General features: G+C 42.3%; 3 protein-coding genes across 7 annotated transcripts in view; 2 read left to right on the top strand and 1 right to left on the bottom strand.

Annotated features, from left to right (window-relative positions):
- megf10 (multiple EGF-like-domains 10) overlaps positions 1-2557 on the bottom strand; it is a 54566-nt gene extending 52009 nt beyond the window's left edge. The window contains exon 1 of one of the 2 annotated variants that reach the window (XM_034710287.1): positions 2372-2557. The gene's annotated coding sequence lies outside the window, so the exon portion shown is untranslated. The remainder of the gene's footprint in view (positions 1-2371) is intronic. The other variant, XM_034710288.1, reaches the window with a different exon arrangement.
- Positions 2558-4760: 2203 nt separating this feature from the next.
- Positions 4761-14059, top strand: chsy3 (chondroitin sulfate synthase 3). 4 transcript variants are annotated; one of them, XM_034709851.1, is made up of 4 exons: positions 4761-5183; positions 6921-7490; positions 8472-8755; positions 10087-14059. In XM_034709851.1, exons 1-4 carry the CDS (start codon positions 5153-5155, stop codon positions 11656-11658), a joined length of 2457 nt encoding a protein of 818 aa, XP_034565742.1. In that variant the 5' UTR covers positions 4761-5152; the 3' UTR covers positions 11659-14059. The 4 variants fall into 4 exon arrangements, with proteins under 4 accessions (XP_034565742.1, XP_034565745.1, XP_034565743.1 ...); XM_034709854.1 differs by having other exon boundaries at positions 4772-5183; positions 7016-7490; XM_034709853.1 differs by having other exon boundaries at positions 4804-5114; positions 10087-12048.
- Positions 14060-15344: 1285 nt separating this feature from the next.
- Positions 15345-21845, top strand: sptlc1 (serine palmitoyltransferase, long chain base subunit 1). Its single transcript, XM_034710241.1, has 15 exons — positions 15345-15475; positions 16399-16506; positions 16646-16740; positions 16876-16969; positions 17062-17134; positions 17404-17536; positions 17624-17753; positions 17828-17917; positions 18116-18223; positions 19001-19096; positions 19510-19606; positions 19699-19753; positions 20538-20655; positions 20846-20919; positions 21387-21845. Exons 1-15 carry the CDS (start codon positions 15422-15424, stop codon positions 21478-21480), a joined length of 1419 nt encoding a protein of 472 aa, XP_034566132.1. The 5' UTR covers positions 15345-15421; the 3' UTR covers positions 21481-21845.
- The last annotated feature ends 685 nt before the right edge of the window (positions 21846-22530 follow it).

The raw sequence follows: 22530 nt of genomic DNA, 5'->3' as shown, positions 1-22530 counted from the left end.
CCTCAAACTCACACAATCACAGTTTTGCCTCAGGCACGGTGTTGCAAAACTCGAGTCCAGGACTTTTGACTCGACTTTGACCCGTGCAGCGATGATTTGTTTATTGATAAATGCTGTTTCATTGTTGTTGTTGTTTTTTGTAGACGGTAGTGATGATTGATTGGATTTGTATGTTCTCCTCATGTTGTTCAACAGATCCTGCCAGGATGCCTAAAGAGGAGACGACTGTCTAGTTTAGATTGACTTTGAGTTGTTTGATTTCTTGTCTTATAGTTGTAGATGTACTTTGTGTTTCATCTGTTTTTATTCTGTATTAGTTCTTTAAATCCTCCGTGTGTCTCTTGGTACCTTGTGTTATGTTGTATTTCTTGTTTGTTTCTATTCTCTTGAGTTTCCTGTTTTATTTTCCTATGTGTCTGGGTTAGTTTTATTCCCCCTTACTTTAAGTCATCCTTATCTATGTTTATGATAAGTTCATGGTTTGGGCTGAAATGAAGCATCAAGCCATGGTTTATAAAACGTCCTGTGTTTAACCATCTCTCTCACCACCACCTCATCTCTTTTTACAGTACATGCGTAAAAATACAGAATCTGTCAGCACCAGACCAGATTATAGTATCTTTGAGTATAGTTCAGTACTCAATCTGTGATGGGGTTTGTGGTATTCAGAGTCTGTGCAAACAACAAAGAAGAAACAACATGTGCACATCAACAAAAGCTTCAAAACATAAAGGAACCTTTCAGGCATCGACCTCTGACCCTTCATGTCTCACGAACAGAAAAACATAATGTTGCAGCACATGAAGAGAACGGTGACAGAGCACCAAGAAGCAAAAACACATCGAGACATCACAACACGAGCACTGAGGTCTGAGGAGAGAACTATCTGAGAATGAAACCATGAACAGATCCAGACTGAGAGCAGATCCTCTCCTGCAGACAGATCTCTTTCTCTCCCTTACAAACCTCGTACACAAAGAGGATGTTAAATCACAATCATACAATCATGTGGAGCTTCATGCATTGAGGCACGTTAACATGATAAAGACTACAGCAGGAGAAGCCGCGCTGAAACTGGTCCTCCACAGACCTGAAGGATACTGCCTCTGATGAGATGAGAGCACGGACACACGCTGCCCCGTATGAACCGTTCAGTTTGTGGTGGATGAATGTTGGGATGTTTTTGTCTCTTTTGGTACCAACTGAGAAACATTTACACACCACAGCCTGACGGAGTATTATTCCTGAACCAGGTCTGTCTCCATCACCAGATTACTCATCATCTAATGACGGCCTCCTGCAGGACTCACCATGTTTACTGTGAGAGGCTAATCTGTACTGTCACTACCATGACTTCTGTTTCCTGTCAGCATGTCTGTAACGCTGGAGGAGTATACAGATGATTTCTCCACCTGCAGTTCTAAGGTGACAGGACCACATGTCCTGGATGGAGACACCAGGAGGAACTACAAGGATTCTGCTCCTTCTCATGATGGCCAAAACACCACACTGTCATGTTTGAGGGAGTGTCAGTGTGCACAATGCCAGTACACCAGAGTCATACTACGTTCTTTGTCATGTGCAACAAAAGAAATCAGAGCTTGCTGTTTCAGACTGCATCAAATATAAAGTTAAGCATAATTTCAAAACTGTATCAAATTTGTAGAACTCAGCAAAACTCCCATAATGAGTGTTGCATGTCCCAGTCGATGAATATTTTGTCTAAAAAGAGAATAAATGGTGTTTTTCTCTCAGCATGTATTCCTGCCTGAAGCTGGATAAATGAGTCAGACTGCAAATGCTGCTATTTGTGACCAGAGGAGAAAGAAGCTGAGTGCTTCTCTCTTTGAATGCTGCTTTGTTCAGGACAATAATAAACTTTTAACAAGAAAAATGAAAAACGGATTCCCAACCAGCTGCTCTCTGCTTCATGGTAACTTCACCACGGTCAGGATAAAAACAAGGACATGAGAGGTCTGTGGGTTAAAGACTGAGAAGATGATTTCCATTCAATGCAAACAATAACTTACACTGGAAATGATGCACATAGGATTAGATCATTTTTATGTATTTAAAAAGTTTCAAAAAAACCTTATAAAGAAGCTACTTCAGCAGATTAAAGGTTCTTTCTCATGCTTATAAAGTGATTAAAGTAATCACATCGAAATCTACTTGAATAAATGAATCCTGGATTTTCTACAAATGTAAAAAACACAGCACTTTCCAGACTTAATTCGACACTTTTAACTTAAAATCCAAAGTCAGTGATGAATCTGCATCCTGAACTATCTTCAGAACAACAACACCTCCACCTCCAACTATCACTGATCAGCACTCAGATCACATAGCCTGGATGTGGAGGAACATTTACCTTCTTTAGGAGAGAGAAACAGCTCTGCCTCTGCTCATCGGTCCTTTAGAGATGAAATAAATCCAGAGTGTAAAGTTTTAAAATCAAAGTTTGTCCTCCTGAAAGTCCAGAAAGCATCCAGCTGAAGACATTGAAGGTCGCTGCTGTGTTCACGTCTCCTCCACACGCTGACAAACTACCCATTCTCAAAACACGGAGTGCACCGCCCGCGTGACGTCACAGCCTGTCAGCCAATCACGGGTCGTCACAGTCCGACACATTACAGTTTGATAATAACTCCCTCGATAACATATCGACGATTTCATATTAATAAAATGTGTTTTTAGTTTTTTTTTTGAAGACAAATGTTTTTATCGTGACAGAGATAGATTTTACTGATTTTTTAAACTTTTATAAAGTAGTTTAAATCTGCAGGTTGAATCATTTTAACTGAAGTTTAATGATACATTTGAATTTACAGAGTGAAAATAGCTACAGACATCATAATGTGTGCATGTCTTTGAGTTAAAGTGTGATGGAATTAGCTGTAATAATGTAAAGGTAGTAGTAAAATAGGCTAAATCTTAAAAACATCAAATTTACTGATCTTAAATAGACAATATAAAACTCAGTGTCATATTAATTTAGTTTTTCTGGAGTTACTAACTTGGGGGCTAGTCAGATTTGTACCTGGTAAAAATCCCTCTGCTGAGTCATCCAAACACACCTTTTTTTTTTTTTAAATGTCCCTGAAACTTGGTTCCTAATTTGACCTCAGAGTCTTAAAATGCATAAAACAAATCAAAGTCAGCGAGTATTTTCCCTGCTTTGATAACAGATATAATGCGAACAATGAAGCTTCCGTGCTGTTGTCTATATGTTGTGTGTTTTGAGCTTAATGGGAACTTTGAAGAGACACAATACATCCACATAACAGAGAGGTCCTGGTTTTAACCCTAAATTTGTCTGAATAGTAAATCATACCTTTACTTTTATTACAAACTGTAAAACAAAAGCTTCTCCTTGAACAAATATTACACACTCCCAGCTTTGAACTGAGTTTGAATCTTGATTTCTGAGTTCAGGTAAGTTTTACATTAACTGCAACGAAAATAAGTACATTTATAACATATTATGGCATGTAATTTAAAAGTTTTGCAAGTTAAGAGCAAACTTTAATTAAAAAAAGAGTGAACTATTGACCTTAAAGCAGACCTGCTGAAGGAGACCAATAACACAGCTTGGACTCTGCTGCCACCTGGTGGTCTAACAGTTCTCTACAGTTATCAAAAACAAACTACAACTGTTTACAAGAAGAGCGAAATTTAAATCAACCCCAGACATTTTCATAAACTATTTTAAAATAAGATAAGTGTTGATCCAAACAGCATCAAAGCACAACAAGGTATAATCACTGTTACAAAAGGTAAATTACACAGAAATCCACTTTATCTCATTTGTATTGAAGAGTTTTATCATTTTTAAAAAAGAATTAAAGAGGATAATTAAGTCTTTGAAAAACGTGACTTGGGACAGTCAGATCCAGGATTTAAATATTATTACATAAAAAACAATGGATTTTTTTTTTTGCTTCAAAACATCAAATTTAACCATTTGATGCTTTCAGACTGTTCTCTTTTTTAATTTGAATTATTATCATGAACAGGATTGCCTTCTCAAGTATAGTTTATTTAATATTTCTAATATTATGTATATATATATATATATATATATATATATAAAATGATTCAATTAAACTCGCACCGAATGAGTGAAACAAATCATAGCAAAAGTTTAAATATGACAACAGAAAGTTGGTACATTCCCTTTCAGTTAAAAATGAATGTAAACTTTTTACAGAAATCGTTATAGTGCTCCGTCGTTTGTAAAATTGTCTCACCGCTTGTAAAAGTTCTTTTTTGGGGGGGGGGGGGGATTTGTTTTCTTAAATGTAAATTTGTTTTGTTCTTGGTAAAAGTGTTTTGCTAATGTCATTTAGTTTTATGAAATGTAAAAAAAAATTTATAAAATGTAAATGTGTCTCCAACTTTGTAAAAGTGTTTCATCTTTTGTAAATTTGTTTGGTCCTTCAGGGCTACCGTAGATATAAGTCTACCACATCTGTAAGAAGTTTTATTTTGTAGTCACAAGAACTGACCGGAAGTCTACCTCATATAAGAAAAACCACAAAGCGTAGTCATCAAGCGAGTGACCTTCAAAATAAATTTTACAACATACAGCTGTGATGTTTTATCACAAAACCCTTTATTTTCACTGAATAAATTGAATAGGTTATTTTCTTATTTTATTTTGTATTAAATGTCTGCTTTAAGAAACTGTTTGCTTTCAGTTCTCATGGCGTAATGAGAATAAGTGCTTTTATTCTGAAGATTTCCCAGAAGTGCTCTTGTTCTCGCTAATAACGGAACCCAGACGGTGAATGATGACAGGTTACCTGCTCGTGATGTGAACACGGATTATTGGATTAAAATCCGCCGTTTGAACGTTAAAGTGTGGATTAACGGTCAGAACCGAGCAGTCTAAAGAACGCTACGGAACAATGGCGGCTGGGGCGACGGTTAATGAGGAACTAGCTTCATGTTAAAGATGCTAATTTTCAACAATAAGGCGATGAAGGAAAATAAAGATCCGCAGAGTTTCTCCGGGATCTGGACCTTTAACGGCTTATCCTCGTCTCTCAGTCGGACCGGAGTCTGGATGTAAAACATTTGGACTCTTTGTTCGGTTTGAGGTCCAGTTTCAGGTGGGACAGAGGACCTGAGGATGGACTGACTGTTCTGGATGTGTAGCTCCTTGGTTTCTGCTAACGGAGGTGTGAGGAGGTTTTTTTCCACATCAGGTGTAACGGGGATGTCTCCACGTCAGCAGCGCCAACATAACGGCAGCATTCACAGGGTTTCACTGTAGGGGAGACCGGGGTCAGCTCTAACATAGGGTTACTGCTCTGTAGGGGAGACCGGGGTCAGCTCTAAAATAGGGTTACTGCTCTGTAGGGGAGACCGGGGTCAGCTCTAACATAGGGTTACTGCTCTGTAGGGGAGACCGGGGTCAGCTCTAAAATAGGGTTACTGCTCTGTAGGGTAGACCTGGGTCAGCTCTAACATAGGGTTACTGCTCTGTAGGGAAGACCGGGGTCAGCTCTAACCTAGGGTTACTGCTCTGTAGGGGAGACCTGGGTCAGCTCTAACCTAGGGTTACTGCTCTGTAGGGGAGACCTGGGTCAGCTCTAACCTAGGGTTACTGCTCTGTAGGGGAGACCTGGGTCAGCTCTAACCTAGGGTTACTGCTCTGTAGGGGAGACCTGGGTCAGCTCTAACCTAGGGTTACTGCTCTGTAGGGGAGACCTTGATCAGCTCTAACCTAGGGTTACTGCTCTGTAGGGGAGACCTTGATCAGCTCTAACCTAGGGTTACTGCTCTGTAGGGGAGACCTTGATCAGCTCTAACCTAGGGTTACTGCTCTGTAGGGGAGACCTTGGTCAGCTCTAACATAGGGTTTCTCTGTAGGGGAGCTTGGGGTCAGCTACCGCTCTGTAGGGGAGACCAGGTTCAGCTCCAACATAGGGGGTTTCTCTGTAGGGGAGACCGGGGTCAGCTACCGCTTTGAAGGGGAGACCTGGATCAGACCGGGGTTACATACGGCCTCTAACTACACTTTATTATAAAATTTCAAGTTATAACTCAATATTATTCACAGTGATGATTTGACTCAAAGTGATGTCAGCTTTATTCTCAGGGGCGATAGTGCAAACAAAAAAAAAAACGAAAATGTATCTAACAGAATTTTTATTTTGTCTTATTAAGCATGATATTCAAATAAAATGTACATTCATATGCTAATATTATTGATCAAATGTTTATATGTTAGGTACGATCAAACAACAGGCGCCCCCTGTAGACAAAAGGATTCCTCATATTTCTTTACTGAATTTGTGACTATTTTTTTATTTTTAAAAATCCGAGAAAAATCTCAACCTTTTAAATTTATAAAATAAAAATCATTAAGAATATTTGCCATGGGAAAAATGTTTTTAAAAAGGCAGCTTGAATGTATTAATTTTGATTAAAGACAGTATAAATAAATGTATAAAAAGTCAGTGTTCATCAAAGTGATCAAACAGAGATATCAGTATTGTTTTAAGTCTTTTTCATAACCAGATAAAATATCCTCACAGGAACTTTAAGTGTTATTTCTCAGTGAATAGAAAATAAGTTTGCTGAAAGTCTCTGTTATTAAACATTTATTTATCCTATTTAATATCAGCCTTAAACACAGAGTTTGAAACCTGCTAGCCCGGTTACTGAGAAGTAAAAACAAGAATCCAAAATAAATAGTTTTATCTTTATTTGTTTAAAGTTCAGGACACATGGACTCAAATATTACCGCTCATTAGAAATACTTTTATACCTCTAAAATATTTGTATTTATAAATAAATGCAGCACCAAATGTAGAACTTATTCCATCTGCAGCTGAGCATGTGCAGTAGAAGCGCTCTCTCTCTGATAACCGCCCCTTGTTACATCCGTCCCCTGTCTCCTGTACTTTAAGTCACGATGGCTCTGAGGTCCAGGCGGTCGTGGACGACTGTTATCTTTGGCGTGTTTCTGGGATTCACGGCCTCCTCCTGGCTCATCGTTCCTCAGGTCCTGGAGAATAAACGGAAGAAGTCTCCAGAGTGTTTGTACTTCAGTGACTCCTCCGCAGGAAGGGTTGCTGCTCAGTCTCCCAAAGACCGTGACAGTCCGCAGGTCGGTCCCGAGGAGGGGAGAGGCTTCAGCCCAGGAGTGAACAGCACCGGTGACTTCGGGAGACCTGTGAACAGACCCAGCCGCTTCCTCTACGTGGGCGTGATGACGGCGAAGAAGTACCTGCGGACCCGTGCTGTGGCTGCGTACAACACCTGGGCAAGCTCCATACCTGGGAAGGTGGAGTTCTTCTCCAGCTCGGGATCCAGCACGGCTCACACGCCCGGTCCCCTCCCCGTGGTTTCTCTGGCAGGTGTGGACGACTCGTACCCGCCACAGAAGAAGTCATTCATGATGCTGAAGTACATCCACGACCACTACCTGGATAAATACGAGTGGTTCATGCGGGCGGACGACGATGTTTACATAAGAGGTGATTATTCCGGGAATCTGATGACTACACGTTTGTGTCCGGGGTAGAGAAACCGCTCACTGAAGCCGCTTATTCATCAGGCATGGAGGGAGTTCAGCAGTTCTCTTTCAGGCCTCTTTCGTCAGGGTGTAAGGTTTCTACTCGTGAAAATCTGTGTAAGATGAACGATATCTGCAGCAGTGAGGGCTTCAGCTTTAGTTCAGTATTTTTAAAATGATCCAAACAAACAATATCTAACAGTAGAGTTGATCCTGTTATTTGGCTGGAGTTTCCCCTCGTGGGCTCCTCTCTTTTCTTCTCCAAACTCTTTGAAAGTAGACGTTACAGTGCAACGTAACTTTGCTTTGCTTTTACAGTTGTGCATCAGTTTTAAGGGAGTGCAATGCAGAACAAGTCAGTTTGTCATTTTCACACATGCACCCCTTAAGTTTTTATTCCCCCTCACAGCGGTAGATTTCCTTAGGAGGACGCAGCGACAGTCTGATGCTGTTAAACAGTTATTGCCTTTTATATGATTGCTGCATGTTATTTGAGATATCCACAGTATCAACACATGCATTCATGCATCAGCTCAACCCAAATTCCTGCAGAAATTCTTTGAGTCTGGCAGGATAAAGTCAGGTTGGAAAATGTGCAACCCACACAAAATATTTCAGGGACATTGTAAGTAGTTAAGTGCACCTATGATAAGACTCTGGAGGGAGACACATGTTTCAAAAAACCTGAATAAAAGTCTCCAGACTCTCTTCAGTGCATTTAATCTGCAGATTTCTGAAACCAAACCATGTCAGAGTTTGTTTTATTCTAATATGAGTCTGACGTGACGTAACAAGGTGCAAGACAGAAAAGAAAGAGGTTGAAAAAAACTAAATTTAAAGTTTGCCTTTGTTTAGAAAAACATATGTCTGTGTTTATAAAAGTTACAAGTTTTCCTCCCTGCTCTGTTTATTTGTGTCCTGACTCTGTCTCCCTCTCCTCCAGGTGAGAAGCTGGAGCTGTTCCTGCGCTCTCTGAACAGCAGTAAGCCTCTGTACATTGGGCAGACCGGGCTGGGGATGGCGGAGGAGCTTGGCAGGCTGGCTCTAGAGCCCGGGGAGAACTTCTGCATGGGCGGCCCGGGGATGATCTTCAGCAGGGAGGTGCTCCGCAGGATGGTCCCTCACATCAGCACCTGTCTGAGGGAGATGTACACCACGCACGAGGACGTGGAGGTGGGCCGCTGCGTGAGACGCTTCGGGGGGACGCAGTGTGTCTGGTCCTACGAGGTACAAACAGCTTCTCTTCTGTGTTCAGATTATTCCTGAGGAGACACGTGATGAGGTCTTTTCATGGATATAATGAAGCATAATTATAAAAACATTACAGAGACGTGTTCAGTGGAGATTTAGAGAGAGGCTTTATTAAACACAGCAGGGAAGAAGCTTCTCGTTTGGTCACAGACGATGAAAGGAAAGTGACTCCTCTTTCTTTCAGCTCTTTTAAAGGAACATCCTTCACTTTTATTACCTGCTGATTGGTTTATATGGAGTCAGAACAGACATTAGGCTTCAAGACGACTTTATCTGCACCCTTTGATAATAATAAGATTGCAAACTTTATTCCTTTATTTTCCTGAGGGGAGATTCATTCTTCACTCTGTTACTGAACACTGAACACACAGGGGGAAACACACACACACACACACACACACACACACACACACACACACACACACACACACACACACTGAAACAGAATCCTGTGAGCGTGCTCTGATGGAGAGATGTCAGATTGAGGGAGCAGCACACGGCCACCATGGCAGTGCTCAGCCCAATGTTCATACTTTGATTTGAACCGGGACTTGAACTGATCAAGTCTTTGGGTTTTTTTAAAGGTGATTACTAAGCAAGTGTTTTCAAGAGGAATTACATTTTTCCCCTCTGTGTTTTTGATCACCCTACAGACACAGTTTGACACACTCATGCACAAACAGGAGTCTATGGACATGCACTAATGAACAGATGACCAGCACCACCAGAACCAGTTGGGGTGCCCTGGCAAATGAACTCTCCAGCTATCAGTCCAACTTCCAAACTTGATCCATACCAGGACTAGAACCTATGTCCCTCTGCTTCCTAAGCAACGTCCCTTTGGACTGAGCTACTGCCGGCCCAAAGATTTAGTATGAAATGTCCATCCCTGATACATTCACATTATTCACACACCAAGACTTGAAGGCTTCTATTTAGTCTCATTTGAAGTCTGACTGAAGTTTGATGTTTGGGGGAAACAACCTACATTTAACTGCTGTTAGTGCAGCCAGCTGCTCTTTTGATAACCAGCATGGAACATCTGGCATCATTCCTGTTTTGTTTTCTCCTCTTTGCAACTCGAGTCTTGAGAGTTCAGATGGTGGACTGTGGTATGAATCAGTTTGAGCTCATGCGTCATGCTCTCCATGCTCACTGTCCTGTGCTTTAATCAAACCCTGATCAAACTGCATGAAGTGATACTACAAAAGCTTGGTCCCACGCCCACATGCTCGTATTGATCATGTAGAAGTATTGATCAGTGTTTCCATGTTGTTGTTGACATGTTCCTGACTCTCTCTCCTCAGATGCAGCAGCTCTTCTACGAGAACTACGAGCGCAACAAGAAAGGCTTCATCGAGGACCTCCACAGCAGCAAGATCCACAACGCCATCACGCTCCACCCCAACAAGAACCCAGCCTACCAGTACCGACTCCACAACTTCATGCTGAGCCGAGACATCTCCAGGCTCCGGTACCGCACCATCCTGCTGCACCGCGAGGGCCTGGTCATGAGTCACCTCAGTGACACTGAAGTCCTGTGGGAGGACCAGCAGCTGGGATCCCCTCCGTCCTACATGCTGTACCGACCCAACGAGAGAAACGACGTCATCGAGTGGGACTTCCTGACTGGACGCCACATTTACTCTGCTGAAGAGAACAAGATGGCCCGGCACAATCTGGGGAACGTCTTCCGGACCGGTCTAGAGGACATAATCCTGCAGGTCATGGAGATGATTAATGAGAACTCTAAAATTCGAGGCCGTGTGATCGACTTTAAGGAGATCCAGTACGGGTACTACAGGGTGGATCCGATGCATGGTGCAGAGTACATCTTAGACTTACTGCTTCTGTACAAGAAACATAAAGGACGTAAGATCACCGTACCTGTGAGGAGGCACGCATACCTGCAGCAGTCCTTCAGCAGACCCTTCTTCAGCGAGACCGAAGTGCTGGACGTGACCGAGCTTGTGGCCGCCATCAACTCTGAATCCCAGTCCCTGTCCTTCCTCTCCAACTCTCTGAAGTTCCTGTCCTCGTTCCAGGTCTACGAATCCACCGTGGAGATGGGCGAGCAGAGTCAGAGGAAGGTCCACATCCTGGTCCCGCTGTCAGGTCGCTACGACACCTTTGTCCGCTTCATGGAGAACTTTGAGAAAGTGTGTTTGATCCCCAAACAGAATGTGAAGCTGTCCGTTATCCTGGTGGACAGTGAGATCAACCAGAGCAGAGGACAACATGTTCAGCTGATCCAGGACTACAGCAGGAAGTACCCCAAAGCCGACATGACCGTCATCCCCATGACCGGGAACTTCTCTCGTGGACTGGCTCTGGAGCTGGGCTCTGCACAGCTGGACAACAACACGCTCCTCTTCTTCTGTGACGTTGATCTCATTTTTAACGGAGACGCTCTGCAGCGCTGCAGAGACAACGCGGTTCAGGGCAGACAGGTCTACTTCCCCGTCGTCTTCAGTCAGTACAATCCTAAAATAGTGTATCCAGAGAAAACGCCCCGAGAGAGCAAGTTCGTGCTCACCAAGAAGAGCGGCTTCTGGAGGGATTACGGCTTTGGAATCACCTGTGTGTTCAAAAGTGACTTACTGAAGGCTGGAGGCTTCGACACCTCCATCCTGGGCTGGGGACTGGAGGACGTGGACCTGTTCACCAAAGTGATTAACTCTGGTTTAAAGGTGTTACGCAGTCAGGAGCCGGGAGTCGTCCACGTTTATCACCCCGTCCACTGCAACTCCAGCCTGGAGCAGAAGCAATACAAGATGTGCCTTGGGTCCAAAGCGAGTACGTTTGCATCCACAATGCAGTTAGCCGAGCTGTGGCTGGAGAAACACATCGAGGTGGGGTACAACAGAACTTCCTCCTGACACCACACCATGTCTGGACTCCTCATGCAAGCTTACCTCACTTCTGCAGATGTTTAATGTCCCTGCAGCGTCGGACAGAGGTCTCATAGGCTGGGGACACAAACAGGACCCAAGACGGAGTAATGGAACCGATAAAACCAAACCAACGAGAGCTGGACGAGTGAACCAGGAGCAGAGCTGAGGAAGGATCAGCTGCTTTAAATCAAACAACACGTTAACTACCTGATTGATCTCTAAACCAGCGGAGAACCACCAACCCTGTACAAGAGGTGGTTTAACTCAGTACTCTGAACACCGTACCGTTCTTTAATACTTTATTTTATGTGCCAATGACGCAGAGTTTAGAGCTCTGGGATTGTTCTCTTTAGTTTAAGTAAACTTTATTTTTACAACAGTGTTGTTTTTTTAAATATGCAAATGAACAAGTCGTCGTTTGTTTGTCTAAAGCTTGACATTTTAAATGACCAGCTGTGTTAGGCTAACTGTCCGATAAGTGATTTCAATCAGATTATAATCACCTCAGAACGTGAAGCAAAAGAATCAAACGCCTGGAGATGAATCATGAAGCAGTAAATCAAACTTCAGAGAATCACAGCGCAGCTCAGTTAACTGATGAGTCAGCATCTAAACGTGGACATCCTCTGCAGTACACAATCTGTGTGTGTTTGTGTGCTGTGCTGTGTGTATGTGTGTGAGTGTGAGTGTGTGTGCGTGCGTGCGTGCGTGCGTGCGTGCGTGCGTGCGCGCGTGCGTGCGCACGTGCGTGCGTGTGATCTAACTACTTAACCTTGTTAATCTGAGTCTTTAAAGTTCACTCCTGCCAACATGAAGAAGAGGCTGATCGGTTTATCTCCCCACTAAGGTGACTCAGCTGTGCCGAGGAAAGGATGATGTAAAGTGATCGGGTGTTAATGCAAATTAAAATCCCAACAGGGTGAGCAGGACCCAAATAAACCACCTGTTCACTTCCTGTTTATCACCCAGCTACTAAAACATAAACAAACCCTCTGATCTACACTCTGTAACTCTCCCACAGCATTTTGACCAATCGGAATCAAGTATTTAACACAGTTGGGTAATGAGCCGTAACATGATTCAATCTGTTAGTCGGCTGCTTCTGTGGCGGCCATCTTTTCTTCATCTTATTGCCAAACGATAAGGAGTCAGCACTTTGTTATGATGCAGCGTTTCATCCATGAATAAGAGGACAGCTGACTGAATGTTTACAGTGTGCATGATCCGTATCATGATTCTGGTTATGTTTATATTCTAAAAGTTAAAGGTACTTTGTAGAGTTACTCCAGTGGCTGCAATCTCCAAGTGTTGCTTGTGCAAGGAATCGACCAAAACAGTGGTGTCACATGCTCGAGACTGAGCATGTGCACCAGAAACATGTGAGTTGTAAACTTTTGCGTTGTTCGTTTATTCACAGTTTATTTGAGCTTAAAGCTCCTGTGAGGAATTTTCTGTTTGTGTTGATTTTGGCGCCCCCTGTGGACAAAGTGGTTTTCATCACTTGGTCTGACATCGACCCTCTCACAGCAGTTTCAGGCATTAAAGATTAGGACACAGGAATGGTCGGTCTTCATGCTGACGGTTTTGTTTGCTGTTGTATAGCGAGATACAAACTCCTAACTGGGGCTTTAAATCCTTGCATATATATCGGTACACATAAATCGACAAAATCTAACATTTCCTTCATATTTACGAGCAATAACGTTAGAGAGCGAGCTCGGGATGGACAGTCAGCTGAAACTTAGTAAAGTACACACCTGGATTTAATCACAGGTGAAGGAAAGAGCGAGCAGAATGCTTGTCAGTTCACTTACCAAACCACCTCAGGAAGGTATTTTGCTGTGTAATATATTCATGTTGACAATGTTTGCAATTTAGCTAAAACATAGTGCCAAAATGTGACGCTGGGATAAATTTAATTGAATGTTGATTGCAAATCTTGGTGAAATTATCGCTTTTAAAGCACCTGAGAAAGGGTCAGGTGTTTTCTTATTTCCTGTCTCTCTTCAGCTGTCCAATCAAAAGGCAAGAGTGTCTGAAAAACAACCTAACATAACAATGTGTTCGAGTATTGGCAGTCAAAGGTTCTATGTAAAACAAGCTGAGTCCTTAAAAGGTCTATTAGTGCTTTAAATGTGTGATTGTTGTTCTAGTGAGTTAATAAAGACACACACTGTTGGACAATCCCTCTAAATGCTGAAGTTAGCAAACAGCAGGATGTTATGGGTTAAATCAAACTTCACAAACACACGAGACAATCTGCAGAATAAAGACGCCTCACTTCAGATCTTTGTTTCTTTTAAATGTCACGAGGGAGCCGAACAAAGGATGTTCCCATTCCTGCAAAGCTTCATCTTTGACTTTAATAAATTATTATTTTAAGAGCTTTCTCTGTCTGACTCTGTCATTATGATGTTTACACCCATGTGGGCTGCATTGTCTTGTTCAACTGTACCATTAACACTGAACCATAGTCTCTTTAATACCCTCCGCTGGGCTTTGAGGAGGCATTTTGAAGCCGAACTCGATCAGTCTAGACAAAGAGGAGGAGCTGAGTCAGGCCTTGAGTCTCATCGGGGACCGCTACAACACACCCACCTGTCAGTCAAATCAGCTAATGCAAATGTATGTGTAAGTCTAGGCCTTTGAATTATCTCCTCCTGTTGAGAGATGTGAAGCCAGAATACCTCAGGTGGGTCCAGTCCGCGTCACAGATTCTTGTGTGGGTTTGAAGCGGACTCTCACGGTTATAGAAAGTTCAATGACTCCTGTGTTAGTGTTTGTTACGTTTCCTCTCACCGTTCCTCCTCTGCTCTGATAATCCGGAGCGCACAGCACTGCAGGAGCCTGATTGGTCGACACAGCCGCCAATCATGGCCTTAATATGGAAGAGGGTTTGGACCACAAATTATTTTTAAGTCCTACCTTTTTTCTCAAAATTCTGCCATTAAGATCAAAGACAACATTCTAGAATTCTGTCTCTACGATCAAAGACAACATTCTAGAATTCTGTCTTTAAGATCAAACACAACATTCTAGAATTCTGTCTTTAAGATCAAAGACAACATTCTAGAATTCTGTCTTTAAGATCAAAGACAACATTCTAGAATTCTGTCTTTAAGATCAAAGACAAAATTCTAGAATTCTGTCTTTAAGATGAAAGACAACATTTTAGAATTCTGTCTTTGATTTCAGAATTCCGAAAGAAAAGTCACATTCTAAAGAAGAGTAAGATCTAAACTGATCCTGTTTTATCCCTCTTTTTATATAATCAATAACTAATTCAAAGTAAACAGAAACATGAACACTGAGACATAAACCAGCATGATAAGAACTAACTATAATGACAGAAACCATGTATGACAAACATTTATTTGACCTGTATTTGATTTTACACTTTGACCCATGTCCCATCTGTTAACATGGAGGAGGCGGGGTTTTTGAGCTACAGACAGTCACAATTTAATTCTTAAAACACCTTTAAGAAAAAAAACATTTAGACAGTGACATTTGTTTGAACTAAAACTATTTTTGAATACAGTTTTCGAGGGGAAATCTGAGAAGTCGACTTAGAGTTTTACATTTTTCGTGACAGTTTCATGTTCTCACAGTACGTACGTTAGTATTTTATGTGAAAATGTCACAACCAGCAGAGGTGAAAAGTGAAATGGGTGTCACGGGTGGGCGCTACTCTTCTTGTGGTCCCTGAATGCAGCACCGTTGATGACGTTGCAGCAGGAAAACAAACATGGCGTCCGGGCAGCAGTGGGTGTTGGTGGAAATGGTTCAGGCGTTTTACGAGGTAATAATCTCTCCTGTTCTTCTCTGTGTATTTAAATCACATTCATGCGGTCACAGTTAGCCTCCTCTCGGGCTCAGCTTCACGTTAATGTGTTTTATGGAGTCTGACGATGTTAAATTCAAACTTCTCAACACGGAAGTAACATCCGTGTCTTGAGGAGGATGTCAGGTCTCCCTCCCTGCAGCTGAGGGTTTGAGGAGCAGGAGTAACGTTAACGAGGAAGTTACATGATCCACAGAGAGCTTTAACTTCGTCTGAAGCTCGACATTAAAGTATAAGATGGGATCAAAGCGGAGTGTCAGATTAAAGCTGTTAAATTAATATTAATGTAAAGTTTTCAGTGTTTATGTCCTGAAATGTTGCTCTGCTGCAGAGTTTGTGTGCAGGGTGATAAGTTCAGGGGCTTTACAGGTGCGCGTTCAGAGCAGTGTTTAAAGGGGACACTGGCCCAAATAAAATATGGCCACCCCAAAATCCTCAAATACCCCAAACCATGAAATGAGGTGTTTAATGTCTAACACTAAGAAATATTTAAAAACAGAAAATTTGACAGTTCAAATACTTGGTGGCTGAATCAGGCCATTAAAATAACCTTGCCACATTTCATGAAACAACTCCACATTTGAAATAAACACTGCAATTGGGCTCTATTGTGATGAAAAAGGAACTAAATGAAGAAACTCATCCCATCACAGCCTCATTCAAATATTCTGATGAGTTACATCATCGCCCACGTGGTTTCAAAAGTTCCTTATAATGCAGACACGATGAAAGATGGTGAGGCCCATGAGGCGGGTTAGCTCCGGCATCCAAGAACCCTCCTAGCTAGCTTTCACTTCCGCACCTCGACACACACAAGTACAGAGAGAAGGGTGAAGGTCGAGCCGGGGCGACATTAATCCTCCTCCCTGTGTGGTCCTCAGGCTCCTGCGTATCACCTGATCCTGGAGGGGATCCTCATCCTATGGATCATCAGACTGCTCTTCTCCAAGACCTACAAACTCCACGAGACCTACAGACTCACAGAGAAGGTACGCAGAGTCGCTAACAAACAGCAGTGTGTGTGTGTTTAAAGATGTGTGTGTGTGTGTGTGTGTGTGTGTGTGTGTGTGTGTGTGTGTGTGTGTGTGTGTGTGTGTCACTGACTTGTTGTGCGTCATGTGCTTCTAGGAAAAAGAGGACCTGATTGAGGAGTGGCAGCCCGAGCCTCTGGTTCCTCCTGTGTCTAAAGATCATCCTTCACTCAACTACGACGTGGTCACCGGGTAAACACACACGCACACACGTACCCCCCATCCCCTCTCGACTTCACAAACTCTGTATCTGAACTTTATCTTTAACTCCTGAAACGCTGCAGAGATAAAAACGTGAGAGATCTGAACCTTCTGTTTCCTCTGCAGACCTCCGAGTCATAAAATCATCATCAACGGGAAAGAGTGCATCAACTTTGCCTCCTTTAACTTCCTGGGTCTCCTGGATAATGAGCGAGTGAAGGTATTTATTCCACTGAAAGAAGTTTGATTTCATGTTTTTCAGTTTTTAAAACCAAGAGGAGTAGTCTCTAAGTGTCTTTTTCCTCCTCTCAGCAAAAAGCTCTGTCGTCCCTGAAGAAGTATGGCGTGGGTACATGTGGACCGAGAGGATTCTACGGGACGTTTGGTGAGCTCAATCTTTAATCCTGTGAACATTCCTGAATCTGACATCCAGATGATTTAGAGATTGTAAACCTCGGAGGCTGTTACCCAGATGTTTCTAAAGAGTCGGAGGCGTCTGCACGGCGTCTGTTTACTCAAAGCATTGATATAAAATCAAACTGTCATCATGTTTAGATCTCAACGACTTCAGTCAGCAGCTTTTCTGCAGAACTTCAGACGTGATGACCCTGTAGGTTTGAACTCCTTCCCTATCTCCTTGTCTCCTTCCCTCAGACGTTCACTTGGAGTTGGAGAGCCGTTTGTCCAAATTCATGAAAACAGAAGAAGCCATCATTTATTCGTACGGCTTTGCAACCATCGCCAGCGCAATCCCGGCGTACTCCAAGAGAGGAGACCTCATCTTTGTGTGAGTGAAGACTTAAAAACAGACTTTATATAAACGTCCTGTGAAACGCAGCATGAGTGTTCACGTGTTTGAACATTTGTCCTTCAGGGATGAGGCCGCTTGCTTCTCCATCCAGAAAGGTCTCCAGGCGTCTCGCAGCTTCATCAAATACTTCAAACACAACGACATGGAGGACCTGGAGAGGCTGCTGAAGGAGCAGGAGCTGGAGGACCAGAAGGTGAGGACTCTGAGAGATCTGCTTCATGGACTCAGAGCGTTTGAACGTCTTCATAAACTCATCGTCTGTTTCAGAATCCTCGTAAAGCTCGAGTGACCCGCAAGTTCATCGTGGTGGAGGGTCTGTACATCAACACCGCAGACATCTGTCCTCTTCCTGAACTGGTAAACAGACACACTCACTCACTGATGAAGGCACTAACTAAGGATGACATTACAGCCTGTTTACCTGCTGCAGGAGGAAGAGATCTCCTGCAGACACTCTTGAAATCTACAGATTTAATTTTCTCCAGCACACATTAGAGATCCAGGTACTGCTCTGTGCTTCTGTCTGTGCTCATGCATGTGTTGTTCGTCCTGCAGGTGAAGCTGAAGTACAAGTACAAGGTGCGGATCTTCCTGGAGGAGAGCATGTCATTCGGTGTTTTAGGAGAACATGGCCGAGGAGTCACAGAACACTTCGGAGTCAACGTAAGCTCACCTCACATTTAATGATCACATACTGACTGAAAACTTCTCGTTTTGAGTTTAAAATTATTTTACAAGTTGTTAAATCGCTGATTGGACTCGTACCAGACTACATCTCAGAGATGATTTTAGTGTATGACCCAGGAGGCTCTCAGATCCTCCGGCTCACTCGTTTAGCTGTGACGCTGCTTTCAGCCACGATGCTGTAAGACGATGGATCAGCCTGCCGGAGGATCTGAGAGGAGCTGATCGAGATATTCAGACTTTTAAACTTAAACTCAAAAGTATCTATTGAGTCTGGCTTTCATTGAAGGTTTCATAACTATTATTATTTTATTTTTTTATATTTGTTTTAATGTTTTTTTTAAATTGTTTTATTTATTATAACTTTTTTTTATTATATGTCTACTCAGTTTTTTAAGATATTATTTTATCTTCAACTTTTACTATCTTCCCCCTTTTTTTAACTTTATTTATGTATTATTTATATATCTGAACTATTTACATTCTTATAGTCATTTTGATGCTTTAACTTATTTTAATCACATATATTTATTTCTTTTTGGTGTGCATAAGTCTCTACTTTAAACCCTTTTTCATTTTTTAATATGAAGTATTTTAATCCTGCATATTTCTTCTTTTCAGTCGCTGTAAAACTCTTTAAATTGCATTTAATTTGTATGAACAGAGCTTTATAAATAAAGCTTGATTGATTCATTGACAGTTTTTGTGTTAGAGATGTCTGATTATCTGACACAGCATCATTTATCCACCGTGCAGATCGATGATATTGATCTGATCAGTGCGAACATGGAGAACGCTGTGGCGTCCATCGGAGGGTTCTGCTGCGGACGCTCGTTTGTCATCGACCATCAGGTAAAAACTATGAGAGTTTTTCATGCATGAGTGAGAAATTAGTGTGAATGATTATCAGCTTTTCTGCAAAGACGTCCTTACTGTTTGCACAGAAATATGAGTCAGACAGTAAACGTCCCGCTGAGAGAGAGAGCGAGAGAGAGACGGAGAGAGAGCAGTTAACTGCTGGGGGCAAACCTCACCTGACGGGCCAGAAAGACAGGACTGTGATCCAACTCGTCCTATGAAGTGTTCCTGCGGCTTCAACTAAACCTGTGCATGAATGAGGCTCATTGAAACCCCAGCTGTCCTCATTTATATAAAGGTTTAGTTTCAGGTTGTCGTCCTTTCTGTGTTATCGTTGTCACAGCTCTAACCCTGATGTCCTCATCTCTCTCTCTCTCTCTCTCTCTCTCTCTCTCTCTCTCTCTCAGCGTCTGTCGGGTCAGGGTTACTGTTTCTCCGCCTCTCTGCCTCCCATGCTGGCGGCTGCAGCCATCGAGGCGCTGAGCATCATGGAGGAGGATCCAGGTACAGAGAAGTCTTTTCTCCTGTCACCTCTCTGCTCCTGTAGAAGTTCATTCAATAACTTTCTCATGCATTTCATGGTCTCTGTTCTGCAGATATCTTCACCATCCTGAGGGAGAAGAGTCAACATGTTCACAAAGCTTTAGAGGGGTAAGTTTACTCTGATGACTCTCAGCCGTCTGCTCACTCCTGTCTTTCACTTCGTGTTAGCTGAAACGTTTTGCAGAAGCAGTAAACTGTTCGTGTTTGGTGTCAAGCCTCCGACCTTGTCGCTCTCTGCAGATTTATTTTGTTCAGAGCAGCTCAAACTGTCTCTCTGAACAAGCTTGCAAATGTCTTTCTGACATGCACACATGGCTGAAGGTTGTTAGTTTTCTTTATTTAAACATCATCATATCAAAAGATCACATCCTGCTCTGTTAACTCAGTCAGATGTTGCAAAAGTTGCATGTCATTCAGTTTATCTGTCCTGTGCATGTGTAATTTTAGTGATCCTATTTTCTATTCTATCTTTGAAACCTCAGAAACCTTCAGAGGACTTTTTATCGTTGTTGTCTTCTCCACATTATTCTCTCTGGAGTTGATGCAAGAGGAAGTCATGTTTTTCATGATGCAAGATTTAAAGAAAACAAAAATCATAAAAAATGCTGCAGGAATAAAAAACGATTTATTTTAGAGTGAGTGAGAGAGACAGAAAGAGTCTTTATTGCTAGAAATGCAAAATGATATCAGCAGATTGTACCAGCCAATCAAGAACTCCATATCTGTCTTGTGCATCAGCTGCAGACAACACTAGTAATCCCTGCCTCTTCCTGTCTGCCTTCATAATAAGAGTACTCAAAATAATGAGTTAATTCCTATACAGAGGAGACGTGATGGATCTGATATCAACTGCTTTGTTTCTCTGATTTGATCATATTTGTCTTCCTGACAGGACTCCGGGTTTGAAGTTGGTCGGCGTCCCGTTGGCTCCAGCTCTACACCTCCAGCTGGAGAAAAGTTCAGGATCCAGAGACGCTGACATGCAGCTGCTGCGCTCCATCGTAGAATATGTAAGAGTCATATAATACACCAGATATTAAAATCTTCATATGTAAAGGTTTTAAACGTCTTCTACTTTCTTATTAGTCTTTGATGTTTTCTGTTAATCCCTGAACATTACTTTAAAATTTTCCAGTAGCTGTATCTGCTTTAGGTTTTATACTTCAGAGATTGAGGTGTTTCCTTGTTTAATGTTTTCAGTGTTTAGAAAGAAACGTGGCTCTGACTCTCGCTCGCTACCTGGAGAAAGAAGAGCGCTTCCTCCCCCCGCCCAGGTGAGACTCTACCAGGACATGACTCTGTAGTGGAAGTCACTGCATTAAAAACAGACATGACTCTGTAGTGGAAGTCCCTGCATTAAAAACAGACATGACTCTGTAGTGGAAGTCACTGCATTAAAAACAGACATGACTCTATAGTGGAAGTCCCTGCATTAAAAACAGACATGACTCTATAGTGGAAGTCCCTGCATTAAAAACAGACATGACTCTGTAGTGGAAGTCACCGCATTAAAAACAGACATGACTCTATAGTGGAAGTCCCTGCATTAAAAACAGACATGACTCTGTAGTGGAAGTCACTGCATTAAAAACAGACATGACTCTGTAGTGGAAGTCACTGCATTAAAAACAGACATGACTCTGCAGTGGAAGTCACTGCATTAAATGTGTGTTAGATTGAACAACTGTGGAAGGTTTGAAGTGTTAGTTTGACATTGTGTCGTGTCTGTGTGCGTCCTCAGTGTCCGGGTGGTGGTGACAGTGGAGCAGACTGAGGAGGACATCCAGAAGGCTGTTTCCTGTATCAGAGACGCAGCCTCAGCTCTCATTAAATGAGGATGATGGTGATGATGATTATGGGGATGATGATGATGATGAAGGTGATAGCGATGTTACTGTAAGCAGAGATACTGAAGCTTCAGCAGGAGTCCCCCTCAGAAGACCAGGTGGGTCATCATCACTGCGAGGGGAACCCTCTGGACTCAGTGCTCTGATTTACAGACTGTGAGCGCTGCACCCTGAATGTGTCACAAAGATCTTCACTGATTTAAACACTGACAGATGTTTTTACTGTTTATTAATTTTTCCCTTTTTGCCCAATGTATCATGTGCCATGATCACACCACGTGTCCAACATGCTGTGTGTCTCTATGAATGTAAGTTAGCATCCAGCAGTCACTAATACAGAAACACTCCTCAGACCAAATGACTCGTTGCTTTTGACCAAACAGAAAACGTCTCTCTTTTTTAATTTTATTATAATTAACTTCAGTTCGTCGTCGTCCCTGAGCTGTAACAGGAGAGCTGTGATTTTAAATGCTACTGTTTTTTACTCCTACATTTTTTGTTCTTTGTTATCAGTTCATGTTACCTTTTTTTTCTGATATTTAAAATCGTCTTCTTTCATGAGATGTAAATAAATTTAATTTAAATGATGTGTGTGTGTTTAGACGCTTGTTTATGGTACCTTTTGGGGACTTTCTTATGTACTGACCTTAAGGGGACCAAAATCCCGGTCCTCATGAGGCTCATGTTAAATCTCACACCTGGTTAACATAGAGGGACTACAGATGCCAGAGGTGATCTGGAGCAGGGGTTCCCAAACTTTTCAGCCCCTGACCCCCAAAATATAGGTGCCAAAGACTTGTGACCCCCGCTGTCCCTCGAAGTGATTTAATGTTGCTTCATACTTCAAAATTAGTTTACCTACATCCACATGTGACTGTGCTGCTGTGAAAAAAACCTGGTGCAACTGATCCTTTTGTTAATTAATTGTTAGCTAACCCTAACCATAGACCGTATAAAATATGGACGTAGTATCCGTGACGTCACCCATCTGTTTCTGAAGCGCTGTTTTGAGGCCAATCAGTAGCGGCAGCCATATTG

The sequence above is a fragment of the Notolabrus celidotus genome, chromosome 19, assembly GCF_009762535.1.
Source record: "Notolabrus celidotus isolate fNotCel1 chromosome 19, fNotCel1.pri, whole genome shotgun sequence".
Lineage (NCBI taxonomy): Eukaryota > Metazoa > Chordata > Actinopteri > Labriformes > Labridae > Notolabrus > Notolabrus celidotus.
The sequence above is the reverse complement of the archived record's forward strand: the minus strand, read 5'-3'. Positions and strand labels throughout refer to the sequence as shown.

What these genes read in the sequence shown, in the direction of transcription:
- chsy3 (XM_034709851.1), top strand. Translation starts at nt 5,153, where the DNA reads ATGTGTAGCTCCTTGGTTTCTGCTAACGGAG. An exon ending in CTTGGTTTCTGCTAACGGAG is followed by an intron (nt 5,184 to 6,920) that starts GTGTGAGGAGGT and finishes CTGTACTTTAAG; the next exon opens with TCACGATGGCTCTGAGGTCC. An exon ending in CGACGATGTTTACATAAGAG is followed by an intron (nt 7,491 to 8,471) that starts GTGATTATTCCG and finishes CCTCTCCTCCAG; the next exon opens with GTGAGAAGCTGGAGCTGTTC.
- sptlc1 (XM_034710241.1), top strand. Translation starts at nt 15,422, where the DNA reads ATGGCGTCCGGGCAGCAGTGGGTGTTGGTGGAAATGGTTCAGGCGTTT. An exon ending in TGGTTCAGGCGTTTTACGAG is followed by an intron (nt 15,476 to 16,398) that starts GTAATAATCTCT and finishes TGTGGTCCTCAG; the next exon opens with GCTCCTGCGTATCACCTGAT. An exon ending in TGGATAATGAGCGAGTGAAG is followed by an intron (nt 16,970 to 17,061) that starts GTATTTATTCCA and finishes TCCTCCTCTCAG; the next exon opens with CAAAAAGCTCTGTCGTCCCT.